The following is a 14,684-nucleotide window of genomic DNA, read 5'->3' as shown; positions in this document are numbered from 1 at the left end:
AGTCTGTAGCTGTACAAAATAATTGTGGATGGGTTATTTTGTTTTAAAATTTAGTCAGTCCTAATTAAGGAACATAGAGCAATATGATGGATGTTAGAGAAACTTCCAAGCCTGTTTGTGAAGAAGACACAGCGACTAGGATGCTTTGGTGGAAACTGTTTATTGCTTACCACAGAGCTTACTTCTCCATTCCTAACAACAGCCAGCCAGTGCTAGCTGGCACTTTATATATACATCTGCGTACAAATAACTAGCCAACACCCAAAACCTGTTCAACCTATTGCCTTCAACTACTATGTATTTAACATCCATTAACAGAACTTAGAAGCTAACAATAGATTTATATAAAGACAACCCCAGCTTTGACTGCTGTAGAATGTAATGCATTGTTATAATAGAATGTGTCTGTTTATGCCTTTAGTATCCAGAAGACCTGAGGAACTATGATTACAATCCCAACTTCGTGATACGTGGACTTCATTATGATGTACAAAAGGTTAGTGCTTTTGTCTTTTTAGTTGTATCTGTGTTTTGTTTCTTTCTCTCCACCACAACCCTCCTAAAGGCCCTGAGCCTTGTTGAGGTACGATTCTGTGGGTGTCAGAGAGTCAGTGATATCTCACCCTGTAAGCATAGAAATTTAGCCTGGGCGAGGGAATTCATCTGCTGAGGCATCACAGCTGGGTCCACTTCTATTCTCTCCCAAAGTTCCTGCACGGGACACTTTCCTGGCCGAGATAGTCGGGTCAGGGAGGTTGGTTCAATATCCCCTCCCTACCCCAGGCTTGAGCCAATTATAGTGCACCATCTGTTGCCATGGCTAAGAAAAGTGGATTCCGTTGTATGCTGGCAATGGATTGCAGCATCTTCGGCATTAACACCGAATTGGCTGGTACTCACGCCCTCTAGGCTGTTGGAAGTTCAAGAACGCGGTTCACCACCACCTTCCCAAGGGCAACTAGGGATGGGCAATAAGTGCTGGCCTTGGCAGTGAAGCCCACATCCTGAGAGAGAATTAAAAAAAAAAATTATCTCAGTTATCCCACAGGTAGGGGGAAATTTTATGTTCTCCTCTGCGTGAGTTTGGAGGTGGGGAGAGCATATAATCGATGGGTGGGGGTGGTGGTGGGGAACCCTGCCACTTTCCTGCCTCCACCCAAATTTAAGTCTGGGGCGGGAAGACCTGTGAATGGCCTTCCTGCCCCGTCGCCGTGCGATCCTTAAGTAGGCAATTAATGCCCAATGAAGGGACTCATCCCTCTGCCGCCAGACATAGTCCAGCAGCGGATGGACCTGTTATCACATGGGGAGCTCGCCAAGCAAACCTGTGTGGGTTCCTTGCCGACTTCAGGTTTGGGGGGGGGGGGGGGGTGGGGGTGGGGGGGGGGGGTGGGGGTGGGGGTGGGAGTCCCTCATTAAAAGGCGCTTAGCGCCTGAACGAGGGACCTGGCATCAGGAAGGGGGGGCCTGCTGAGAGCAACTCCCCACCCTCCGCCTTTGCCACCGAACCCCCATCTTCCCTTGCGACACCCCCCCCCCCCCCCACCCCGTGAAACCCCACCCGCTGTGAATTACCTGTGGCCTAGATCCAGTGCCTCGGGTGAGTCCAGTACCGGCAACAGCCACCGCTTCCGCAGTGGCGCTGCTCAGTTAAAGAGCTGCCGGCCTCTGATAGGCTGACAGCTCTGAGTAGGCGGGACTATCGTCGCCAGGGTTATTAATCCTGGGGAAGGCCCGCCACTGTCCATGTAAGTGCCTAATTGGCACTTGATTTGGCGCGCCTTCCCCAGAGGAAGCGACATGGGGTCTCGCTGTCGCTTTAGCCGGTGGTCAAAATCCTGGCCCCAGTCTTGGTACTGAATTCTTGATGCTGATAGCAACTACAAACTGACCTCTCTGGGAGTTTTGCATAAAAATAATTGAACATAGGTTAAAATATTTGGTATTAAATGAAATTATTCAGATAATCATTTATATAGTTTCGGATGACAATGTGGTTTTCTCAATCTTTGTTTTAGGGGATAGTGATGAAAATCGATGCCTTCCACTACATTCAGTTAGGAACCATATACAGGTATAATTTTTATAAAATTGTTTTTGCTCTCCCTCCCTCTCTGATTGCATTCTGGTTAAGGTAAGTGAACCTTGTCCCCATGATCTGGAAGTCATACCTTTTCCAGTAGCTGCCCATGCAGAGATTTGTGACTTAGAATTAATAGTTACCCCAATTACAGTAATCTGATTTCTGGTTTAAACACAATCTCCTCTAAACTACCACACGTTGGAATGCTAATATTAAATTCAGGCTAGACGTTACAGACGACGGCAATGAATATATTTATTTAACATTAAATATGTTAATTTTGCTGGGCTGATGAAGCCTGTGATCAGTGGTAAACCCCAAGGTAGTGAGGGTGGGAGACACTCGCCAATGGTGACCTTGTCAAGGGAGATGCCTGGGTTTTCTCTTATTGAAGAAGATTGTGGTCTGGCACTTGTGACACTAATGTTTCCGTCACTTGTCAGCCCAAACATGAACGATGTTCAAGGACTGCTATAAGCTAATTTGAATAATTTGATCCATGTTTGCCATTTGAACTTCCATTAAGTGAGGTATCTGTATTGCTGTTTAAACTCAGTATCAGCCTTAGCTAAATGGTAGCACACTTGCCTTTGTCAAAAGGTTGTGAGTTCCAGCCCCACTCCAGAGACTTGAGTATATAATCCAGGTTGACATTTCAAATCAGTACTGAAGGGGCATTGCCTGGCAGAGGTGCCGTCTTTCAGCTGAGTGTTAAACCAAAGTTCCATCTGCCCTCTCGTGGACATTAAAGGCCCCCAACCCCCAGTACTATTTGAGGAAGAGCCAGGGAAATTCCCCCTGTTATCCCGCAAGTGTCCTCAGCCCAACCATCTTCAGCTGCTTCATCAATGACCTTCCTTCAGTCATAAGGTCAGATGCGGGGATGTTTGCTGATGATTGCACAATCTTCAGCACCATTCGTGACTCCTCAGATACTAATGCAGCAAGACCTGGACAATATCCAGGCTTGGGCTGATAAGTGGCAAGTAACATTCGCGCCTCACAAGTGCCAGGCAACGACCATCTCCAACAAGAGAGAATCTAACCATCTCCCCTTGACATTCAACGGCATTACCATCACTGAATCCCCCACTATCAACATCCTAGGGGCTACCATTGACCAGAAGCTGAACTGGAGTAGCCATATGAATACCATGGCGACAAAAGCAGGTCAGAGACTAGGAATCCTGTGGCGAGTAACTCACCTCCTGACTCCCCAAAGCCTGTCCACCATCTACAAGGCACAAGTCAAGAGTGTGATGGAATACTCTCCACTTGCCTGGATGGGTGCAGCTCCAACAACACTCAAGGAGCTCGACACCATCCAGGACAAAGCAGCCTGCTTGATTGGCACCCCATTTACAAACATTCACTCCCTCCACCACCGACGCACAGTGGCAGCAGTGTGTACCATCTACAACATGCACTGCAGCAATGCACCAAGGCTCCTTTGACAGCACCTTCCAAACCCACGACCTCTACCAACTAGAAGGACAAGGGCAGCAAATACATGGGAACACCACCACCTGCAAGTTCCTCTCCAAATCACACACCATCCCGACTTGGAACTATATCGCCGTTCCTTCACTGTCGCTGGGTCAAAATCCTGGAACTCCCTTCCTAACAGCACTGTGGGTATACCTACCCCAAAAGGACTGCAGCGGTTCAAGAAGAAGTCTCACCACCACCTTCTCAAGGGCAATTAGGGTTGGGCAATAAATGCTGGCCTGGCCAGCGTCACCCAGATCCCATGAATGAATAAAAAAAAAAGATCCACTGGTCATTTATCTCATTACTACTTGTGGAATCTTGCTGTGTGCAAAGTCTGTGCCACGTTTCCCTACAGTACAACAATGACTACACTTCAAAAGTGTGTCCTTGGCTGTATAGCACTTTGGAGCGCTATATAAATGCAATAAAAACAGCAAGTGCTGGAAATATTCAGGTCTGGCAGCATCTGTGGAGAGAGAAACAGAGTTAACGTTCATCAGAACTGGCAAAAGTTAGAAATGTAATAGGCTTTGAGCAAGTGAAGGTGGGGTGGGGGGGGTGGGTAGGGTAGCGGTGGCGGTGAAGAAGAACACAAGGGCAGGTGTGTGATAGGGCAGAGGGCAGGAGAGATTAATGACAGTGATGTCACAGAACAAAAGGCAGAGGGAGTGTTAATAGTTGTGGTAAAAGACAAAGCTTTAGTCCAGAGAGAGTGTTAATGGCAGAATAATGAACAGCTCTGTCCAAAATCAAAAACACGAAAAACCAGTTAAACATGGTTTAAAAAAAATAAAAATTTTTAAAATTAAAATGGCCATCCTGTTCTGAAATTGTTGAACTCAGTGTTGAGTCCAGAAGGCTGTAGAGTGCCTAATCAGAAGATGAGGTGCTGTTCCTCAAGGTTACGTTGAGCTTCATTTGGAACAGCATGCCCTCCGTCCTCAGTTGGACTGTGAGTGCGCCTTCTGGCCATTAATTGGCCATTCCTTTGAAAATCATGTCAGGTGACTGTTTCCGACATTGGGTTCCTGATCCTAAGACAAAAATCCAGCCCCTGATCTCCCAAGGGTTAAGTTATGAGGAGGATTGCACAAACTGGAATTATTCCCTGGAATTTAGAAAGTTAAGAGGTGACTTGATAGAAGTTTTCAAGATATTAAGGGAAATATAGGGTAGATGGAGAGAAATGACTTCCACTATTTGGGGCGTCTAGGACTGGAGGGGCATAGTCTAAATATTAGAGCCAGACCTTTCAGGAGTGAAATTAAGGGTATTAGAAGTTTGGAACTCTTTCTGGAAAATGGCAATTTCTGCTAGGTCAATTGTAATTTTAAATCTGCAATTGATAAACTTTTGTTATCCAAAGATATTTAGGGATATGGGTCAAAGGTGGGTATATGGGGTTAGGTTGCAGACTGAATGGCGGAACAGGCTCAAGGCCTCCTCCTGTTCCTGTGTTACTAATGGAATGACACGCAGGTGGATTGTACAACAGGAGGGTGATCTAATCTAGGTGAGAATGGAAATCTAAACTCCCACCACCCTGCACCCCCCCCTCCCCCCATAGTTCATGGCAGACAAATGTACCCAAACCAATGCTGAAATCTTTCATTTTTAACGACAGGGGGCTAAGCCCAGTTCCAGATGAACAAGTCATCGAAATGTACGAAGGGACCCACGTTCCTTTGGAGCAAATGAGTGACTTTTATGGCAAGGTAAATACATTGAAATATCTTGCTGCTAGCCTGTTTTGTGCACTGCTGCTGAGGCGGGCTAATTATGAAGAATAATCTGAACGTCAACCAAATTATAGAATGATGGGACTCAGAAGGAGACCAATCCGCCCATCATGCATGTGTCGGTTTCATTTTTTAAAAACATGTTCAATTTGAGTGCTAATTTTGATGGTCCGAAAATCATGGACTGCACTCCTGTTATTTCCAGATTATATTCCTGGTGGGAAAGGCTCCACACAATGGGAAGCTGTAAGTGGGAGGGTCACAATTTTAATGCCTCCTTCAATATGGAGTCTGCCTTTTCTGGGATCTCCTTTAATGTCGGCTTGACTCAGTCAGCGGCACTCTCGTTGTCTCTACAATCAGGAACTGCTGTTCTGTGTACAGTTCTGTTCACCACATTACAGGAAGGATGTGATCACACTAGAGAGGGTACAGAGGAGATTTACGAGGATGTTGCCAGGGATGGAGAATTTTAGCAATGAGGAACGATTGGATAGGCTGGGGTTGTTTTCTTTGGAACAGAGGAGGCTGAGGGGTGATTTAATTAGGGTGTGTAAAATTATGAGGAGCCTAGAGAGAGTGGCTGGGAAGAGCCTATTTCCCTTAGAGAGGTCAATAACCAGGAGCATAGATTCAAAAGAATTGGTAGAAGGATTAGAGGGGAGTTGAAGAGAGATTTCATTTTCACCCAGAGGGAGGTGGGACTCTGGAACTGACTGCCTGAAAGGGTGGTAGAGGCACTTGAAGTGCTGTAACCTACAAGGCTATGGACCAAGAGCTGAAAACAACAATAACTTGCATTTATATAGTGCCTTTAATGTAGAAAAATGTCCCACAGCACTTCACAGGAATGTTATCAAGCAAGTTTTGATACCAAGCCAAATATGTTGTTATTAGGGCAGATGATAAAAAACATGTGCTCAAACAGGTTAGCTTTAAGGAGTGTCTTAAAGGAGAAAAGATAGGCAGAGAGGTGTAGAGATGTCAGAGCTTAGGGTGGAGGCAGCTGAAGATATGGCCACCAATGGTGGAGTGGTTAAAATTGGGAATGCTGAAGTGGCCAACATTTGATGAGGGCAGGATCTAGGAGGATTGTGGGACTGGAGTAGATGGCAGAAGTAAGAAGGAGAAAGGCCATGGTGGGATTTGAAAATGAGGATGAGAATTTTAAAATCGAAGCATTGCTGGACCGCAGTAGGGCAGCAAGTGCAGGGAAAGTGGGATTAGGCTCTTTGTGTCCATGCCAGCCGACAGTGGGCTGAATGGCCTCTTCCTGTGCCATAAATTTCTATGATTCTATGAGGTTGTAGGTTCAAGCCTCGTCCAGGAGGTTCAGAAGTTAATCTAGGTTAAGGCTGTAGTTTGGTACTGAATTGTCAAGATGATAGACTAAGACCCCATTTACTCCTCTCAGTAGTTCAGATTGATGTTAAAGATTCCATTATTCGAGGAAGAGCAGGAAAACTCCTGACAAACCTGCTTCCCTCAACCAATGCCACCAAAAACACGGATGAGCTGGTCATTCATCTCATTACTGTTTGTGGCACCTTGCTGTGCACAAAATGGCTGCTGCATTTGCCTACATAACAAGAGTGACTGCACTTCAAAGGTAGTGAATAGCACGTGAAGCACTTTGGAACATTTGAGATGTAAAAAGGCACTGGATATGTCTTCAGAGTCATAGTACAGAAATAGGCCAGTCAGCCCCTGGTGCCGATGCTGACTCTTTGAAAGAAGTTGTCTTACTCCCCCCCGGCTCTTACCCTGCAAATTTTACCTTTACAAATATTTATCCAATTCCCTTTTGAATCTGCTTCCATCACCCTTTCAGTACATTCCAGATCATCATAACTTGCTGCGTTTAAAATAAAACGTCACTTCATCTTCCCTCTGGTTGTTTTGTCAATTACCTTAAATCTTTTTTTTCTCTGGTTACTGACTCTGCAGCAGGTGGAAATATTTTTCTCTTTATTTAAACTATCATGACCATCATAATTTTGAACAGCCCTATTAAATCTCACCTTGACCTTCTCTGTTCTAATGGGAATTTGAGCTGAGGCCAAACCAGTGATTTATAAAGGTTTAACATAGCTTCCATGCTTTTGTATTCTATGCATATATTTTTGAAGCCAAGGATCCTGTCTTTGTTGACAGCCTTATCAGCTTGTCCAACCACCTTCAGAGATTTGTGTATGTCTCTCTGTTCCTACTGCTTCTTTGAAATTGCGCCACTTAGCTTATATTACTTTAACACATTCTTCCAAAATATCTCACTTCTCTGCATTAAATTTCATCTGCCATGTGTCTGCCTATTTCACCAGTCTGTCCATGTCCTCCTGGAGTCCATTAATATTCTCCTGTTTATTACATTAATGTGTCACCTGCAAACTTTGAAATTATGCCCCACCTGTTCAGCTGATAAGTAGATTGTTTGTACTGACCTACCTATACTTGGCTTTCTTTCTTTGTGATTTCACTTTATGGATAAACTAAGTTGCCAAATCACAATTTTAAGGAGTTTTTCCCTTTTGCAAACATTTTAAAAGCTGTTTTGAAAATGTGTGCTATGTATGCTGTCTATTGTTTTTTGAATGACTTTCCATTGTTTTGTTTAATCAGAGTTCACATGGCTTTACAATGAAGCAGTTCATGGACATATTCTCATTGCCAGAACTGACTCTGCTTTCCTGTGTCAATGACTATTTTATCAAGCAGAACATTGACTTTGAGCCAGTTTACCTTTACAAGGATGTTAAGGTAAGATGCAAGAGCCATTTATTCTCATTATGATGTCCTTGCTTACTTTCCTAGCATTGATTCAGTTGCAGTGTAAACTATTGAAGTGGCTTGCCAAGTGAAATTTTTGGCGGATAGTTCAATGAACTTGTGGTGCGACTTATGGTCAAGTTTTTGACGGTTCTGTCATTGCATTTGGCTCAGTTGAGGTTGCAGAGTAGAGAGCTGTTCGATAACTAATCCTGAGGCAGAAAGGAATTGCTGATGAGTCCAGTCTTAGACTGCAACATATTTGCATTTAATAGTGACTGTGATGAAGTTTCACTTGCTTCTCAATTTATAATTGACAGGAAGTGATCCGAGATGTCCACGTTAAAGGAATCTTGTATAGGGCAGTTGAACAAGACATTGGTATGTATATAATCGATTGCGTTGCTCCAACTCGTATGTTAAGATTTTCATGGTAATATTTTTAGTTCCTTTCATCAGGAACTACCCAAAATGCTAAAAATCGTAACAGCTGTTTCCATTTAAGCTCTGTCAGCCCATAGGACAGTTGTGATAGACTAAGCCTCATGCGTATCCCTGATTTCAATCACTTCACCTTTGGTCGAAACTCAAGGAGTTCCGAAGAAGGGTCACTGACCCGAAACGTTAACTCTGCTTCTCATTTCGCAGATGCTGCCAGACCTGCTGAGTGGTTCCAGCATTTCTTGTTTTTATTTCAGATTTCCAGCATCCGCAGTATTTTGCTTTTAATTCACCTTTGGTAGCTGTGTCTTTAGCTGTATATGTCCTAGGCACTGGAATTTCCTCCATTAGCTTCTCTGCCTCTTTCCTTTCAAGATGTTACTTAAAACAAAACTAGCTCTGGGGAACTGAGAACTTCTGAGCTTTTGTTTACTTGTCCCAATATCTCCTTATGTGGCTTGGTGTCAAATTTTGTTTGATAACGCAGGTGTGAACTGCCTTGGGACATTATACTATGATAAAGGGACTATATAAATACATGTTGATTGTTTTTCTCGTAGGCTAGCTGCAATCAGCTCTCTTTTGAGATACAATGTTGGCCTTCTTTTGTTTTAAGAGGCATAGTAAATAAAGGCAACGGAGATGTAAATTAACTACAATGAGAGCTGTTCCAAAGTGGACAAATCAGCTTCTGTATCCAACCCACATTCTCCTACTCCTGATAAACTGCCTGCCTGTCTCTCCTCAAGCTGTCTGATTATTCTACCCCTACCTGAAATTGCAGATTTCTTTTTGTCATGTGCTGATGAAATACAATAATGTCAATTTTTTTAGAAGTATTTCATTACTTCCTCCTTCTGACTCTTAATATTGCATCAAAGGATAGTAGCTTGGAGTAGCAGTTAAAAGTAGAAACCATTGCCCAAGAATTTACAGCTGTTTCAGTAAATTCATTTATCATATCTTTAATTATTTTCCCAATGCCCTATGAATCCATGAACTGAATGACACACAAAAACAAAACTAGCTCTGGGGGACTGAGAATTTCTTGGGGGACAGGGATAGTAGGTCAGTACACTGTCTGTACACACTAGTTCCTTGTGTGACTGAAACTACACCTACCAAAATGAGACATATTAACTTCATCATATGGAACTTTTTTTTTGGAACTGTTACTGGACCTGAAATAACTTGTTTAAAAAGACCACAACAGTGGCTGAAAACATGGCTGTATATTTGCATTCTACAAGACAGTTGCATGAAGAAGACAATGGGAGTATTCCCTGATTCAATTAGCCAGATGGACTTTTGTCAACGGTGATGATCAAGTGACATTGAGGGTCACTGACTCAGCATTCCACCCACCCCACTGAGAGTGTCTAGAAGCTTGAAGGAATCCACAAACCTTGCAGGAGAGGCTGTTCCAAATAGGAGCTAGTCACATGACTAACCTGCTGGCCAACCTGGGGATTTTTGAATTGTGCCTGACACAGAACAGTTTGGGAAGGGACTGTAAGTGAACTTCAAGAAGAGAGCATATCTCTCTCTGTCTCCCTCACGCAAAGTTCCAGGGACCCACGGAAGTAACTTAAGCCTCAAGACCGAAGACCAGTGAAACAAGTTTAAAGTGTGCACTGGGCCCCAACGAGAACTGCAGGACTTAACTTCAATCGAAGACTTTACATCCAACTCAAAACCAGTAACTGAATTTCCATCTACTTCAAACCTTCCCCCCCCCTTAATCCTTTCTCTTCCTCTGTCTCGATTTGTGTGTGTGTTTATTGCGCATTGCATATTGTTAGTAGTTAGAGTTTTAAGGTTAATAAACTTGCACCTTTCTTGTTTAAATCTGAGAAAACGTGTCTGGCTGATTCCTTTACAATTACAATTAGAGAGCAGTGAGCAAGGACTCACTGAGGGGAATCTAAAAACATGGTGTTTTAAAAATTAAACCCTGTTACGGCCAAACCAGGAAAAGGCTGAGAGGGGAGCCCTAGACCCCTTCCTCACCTGGTCGTAACAGGAATTTGGGGGCTAGCGTTCCGGATTGGACCCACAGACAAACAAGAAATTGGAAGTGGGAAATCAAATCGATCCCAGCCAAAAAGAGAAAAGATTTCAATCCAGGTTTTCTTGTGGTTGTGTGTGCTAGAATACTAACATGTCTGCGACTGAAGCTAGTAACTCCCCAAGCCAGGGTGAAGTAGGCTGGGATAAGTTAAAGGCACTGTCTATGGAAGAGTTGAGGAATATGGCTGAGCAGTGTGGGATCACTTTCCGTGCCAAGGCTAGAACGTCTGAACTCCTATGACTAGTGGCCAACCATTTTTCCCTTGAACCTGAAGAAGCAGAGACACGGTTAGAAATAGACTCTGATGGGGTATTTCTAGCAAAGATACAATTGGAATAGAGGAAACTTGAATGAGAAGAGAGAAAGAAAGAACCTTCCAGAAGGAATGTGAGGAAAGAGAGCTGAGGCGGCTTGAATTAGCTAGGGGGCGACAGAGTGACACCAGTGAAAGCATGGAAGATACAAGTGCGGGGCTCTGTACGTAATTGTTGAAATTTTCCCAGTTGATTCCAAAATTCAATGAGGGAGACATGGAAGCATTTTTTGTATCGTTTGAGAAACTTGCAAGGCAGTTAAAGTGGCCAGCTGAAACTTGGATTCTTCTGTTGCAAAGTAAGCTAACAGGAAAAGCCCATGAGGTTTATTCCCTGTTGCCAGATGAGAGTTCATCAAATTATGAACTGACAAAAAATGCTATCCTCTGGGCATATGAGCTAGTACCAGAAGCCTATCGCCAAAAGTTTCGAACCCTCAGGAAGCAAGCTGATCATACTTACTTGGAGTTTGAGAGAAGTAAGCAGCTGGCTTTTGACCAGTGTTTGAGGGCTCTTAAAGTGCAGCTCAGCAATGAAAACCTCAGGGAGGTAATTTTGCGAGAGGAATTTAAAAACTCTGTCCCTCTCTCCATAAAGACTCATGTGGAAGAACAAAAAGTTCATAGAGCAAGGCAGGCCGCAGTTCTGGCTGATGAATTTGATCTAATATACAATTCGGTTCCCCAGGGGAAACCTTTCCTAGTTACCCCCACAAATTTGAAAAGGACAAAGGGTGGGAAGGTGATAGAAGCCCCAGCAGTCCTGGGAGAGAAAGAAAAGTAGGAGACACGGGGGCCCTCCTCCAGCCAAAAAGGAAGGTGCTGTAAGTAGGAGAGAGACCCGGAGACCTGTGTGTTTCCATTGTAATAAAGCAGGTCATCTAAGAGCTGACTGCTGGAAACTACGGGGAAAGCCTGTAGGATTAATCAGGGCGCACCCGCTCAGTGAAGGTGAAAGAACCCTGATGGAAAGCACAGCTGAACAAGCTGTGGCTTTAACTACAGCAGTAATAAGGCCCAGAAAACATACTGCTGTGGGTGGTGCAAGAAATTTAATAGGGTTCCTGAAAGTTATCAGGATTTTGTGTCTGAAGGGAGAGTAACCCCATACCCCTTTGTATGCAGAAGTATTTCCTAATTTAATTCCTGAAAGGCCTGTCTCTAATTTTACACTATGCCCCCTAGTCATAGATGCCCCAACCAGCGGATATAGTTTCTCTCTATCCTATTTGTACCCTGATCCTCTGTACCTGAGACCAAGGCATATTATTGGGGTGGGATGCAGGATGCTTTATGTTGCTTCTAGCCATGCTGTCTCTGATCTAGGAGTTATTGATCCTGAGTGTTCATTCCCAGCACTAATATCCTTCACATTCACGAAGACAAATCATCCCCTTGAGAACTGACCAACATCTTTTTCTTTCTCTCGTGTGAACCAAAATGAATCTAAACTTATTTTTGCTCTATTTCACAAATTGGCGCTTGATTGAAGTTGTCCAGCTAACACTAAAGGGTTAAAAAAATTATTTTTCATCTCACAGAACAGTAAAGGTACCAGATTGTCAGAAATTGCTTTATTACTGCAATATTGATGTATTGCAAAACAATTTAAAGTAATTTTCAAAGCCTTTCGTATTCCCAATTTTTTCACCTGTTCTCTCATGTTTATTCTAACTTTCTTTTTTTGTACCTAGTATCCTTTATTTTAACTGACTATATAACTTTTCCATGTTCTGTTTTTAAGTTGAAAACATTAGACATTACAGTCAGGTTCTGATTGGAGTGTGGAGACTCTGATTTGAAAGCGGACTCCAAAGGCTGTTTTTTCAGAAAATGAAGTTGTTGCAATGTTAGATACGGGGGGTGGGATGATAGTACAAGTCCCTGTCAGTGGCGAGAAATTTTGCCTGCCGTCAGCATGAAATGCAACTCGCAAATTCAAGCATCCACATCCGTCCCCTTCCCATTCTGATTTTCCAATCATTACAGTGAAATGGCTGGAAAAGTGTGGGACGACTGTGTCCAAATGTCTGATTTGGGCTGCTGTCTAGCAAGGTTCATCAGTGGCAGCTCAGACTTGTAAAATCGCCCCGCCGGCCTTCCCCCACACAACCACTTCAGTGCTTTCGAGGAACAGTACCCATTGGTGAGTTTAGCTCATCAATACCACTGACAGGACAACTGCAGTTTAGTGAGAGAAACTAGTGTACTGACTCAACTTACATCTTGCCTGACAGGAAGTAGGTTTAGACAGCCCAATATATTTTCACTTGGGACCCTTGCAATTAAAAGGAGACTCCCATCTCGTTTGTCCATCTGGATTTGAGTTGTGTATCATTTTGTATTCTGACATGTTGCTGAACGTGTTATGCAAAGTCAAATATATGGGCATACAAAAACTTACTAACTGATACCTTTCTTTTCAAATCAGAAAAATACATATCTCATGAGGAGAAAACGGGTGCTGTGTTGGGAAGGTTGATTGACAGTGGCAAGAGACTTTTCCTCATCACAAACAGCCCTTTCAGTTTTGTGTAAGTAGCTTTCCTGTTTCCATTATTGTGTGAAAACGGTGATTTGCATTACAAATAGGGAAATGTGTAAATGGAGCAAAACTTAGTTTTCAAGAAATTTGCACTGACAGTAGTTAAAATCTGAGCGACGATAATTGTTGATGCATTTATAATGCTTGTGCTTCCTTTGTGATAGTGATAAAGGAATGCAGTACATTGTTGGCAATGATTGGCGGGATCTATTTGACATCATCATTGTACAGGCTGAGAAGCCAGCATTCTTCAATGACAACCGAAGGCAAGTGTGACAGGATTGTACAGGAACATGTCTGATGCCATGTTTTTTGAGGTGGGAGTGAAATATGCTCTTCAGTAAAGTCGGTATTTTGTGTTGAACGTTGTTTTACTTTTCTGTAGACCATTCAGGAGAGCAAATCAAAGAGGTAAATTGCTCTGGGACAAAATCAACAAATTAGAGAAAGGACAGATCTACAAGCAGGTAAATCTCTTCATTCTTAATTTCTTAAACTGTTACTTTTTACCTGTGCCAGACTCTTAAGTTTCATGTTCTAGGATTGAATGTTCCATAAACACTTCAGGTTTCTAAGGCTGAGCATTTGGTTGATCGATATAATGCAATTTGATCAATTCTAATCATGTCCTAACATTTGAAAGTGGGCTGTCTTTAGCATGAAATTACCTGTATGATTCTGTTGTTTTTTATCTCTCAAATAATTGCAACCTCTGCATCGTTTGTCAAAATTGACAACCAAGCCACTTAATCTCAGTTTCAAAATAAAACAGTACACTGTAGAAATTCTGCCAAGTATTTGACAGTGCCAACTCTGCTACAATCCACAGTGTATCTAGTGGTAGCAATGCAGCCTTTGTGTACAACTTTTTTAAAAAGAGGTGCAAAATTATTCTAATGACAGGAGAGACAAATGTTTCAATATTTTTTTCTTCCTGATATTTCGAAGTGTTTTTGTGCTAAATGTAATTATCCAATAATTTGAATTAAGCAAAGTTAACAACCCAGCAAGGTGAGAATTTAGTGTGTAAAAAATGATTGAATGATCGTATTACTTGAATTAAGTGACAAGATGTAGTTGTACTACATTTTATAGAGATTTATAATCCATAATTGCTTGCAGAATGGGCTGATATCTCTTTCTGATCTTCACCTTTTTGCACACTCAAATTAAGCAGGTATAAAAACGCGGTACAAAATAAACACAATTCTCCCTACATTAATGCAATATTTAAC

General features: G+C 42.7%; 1 protein-coding gene across 1 annotated transcript in view; it reads left to right on the top strand.

Annotated features, from left to right (window-relative positions):
• Positions 1 to 14,684, top strand: part of nt5dc3 (5'-nucleotidase domain containing 3) — a 38,400-nt gene that overhangs the window by 12,663 nt on the left and 11,053 nt on the right. Inside the window, exons 3-10 of the mRNA XM_068050302.1 lie at positions 422 to 496; positions 2,019 to 2,074; positions 5,199 to 5,289; positions 7,933 to 8,070; positions 8,400 to 8,460; positions 13,336 to 13,438; positions 13,614 to 13,715; positions 13,835 to 13,916. Of these exons, the coding sequence (XP_067906403.1) occupies positions 422 to 496; positions 2,019 to 2,074; positions 5,199 to 5,289; positions 7,933 to 8,070; positions 8,400 to 8,460; positions 13,336 to 13,438; positions 13,614 to 13,715; positions 13,835 to 13,916 (708 nt within the window). The remainder of the gene's footprint in view (positions 1 to 421; positions 497 to 2,018; positions 2,075 to 5,198; positions 5,290 to 7,932; positions 8,071 to 8,399; positions 8,461 to 13,335; positions 13,439 to 13,613; positions 13,716 to 13,834; positions 13,917 to 14,684) is intronic.

This window comes from Heterodontus francisci, chromosome 18, assembly GCF_036365525.1.
Source record: "Heterodontus francisci isolate sHetFra1 chromosome 18, sHetFra1.hap1, whole genome shotgun sequence".
Taxonomy (NCBI): domain Eukaryota; kingdom Metazoa; phylum Chordata; class Chondrichthyes; order Heterodontiformes; family Heterodontidae; genus Heterodontus; species Heterodontus francisci.
This window is presented reverse-complemented; position numbering and strand designations above follow the sequence as displayed.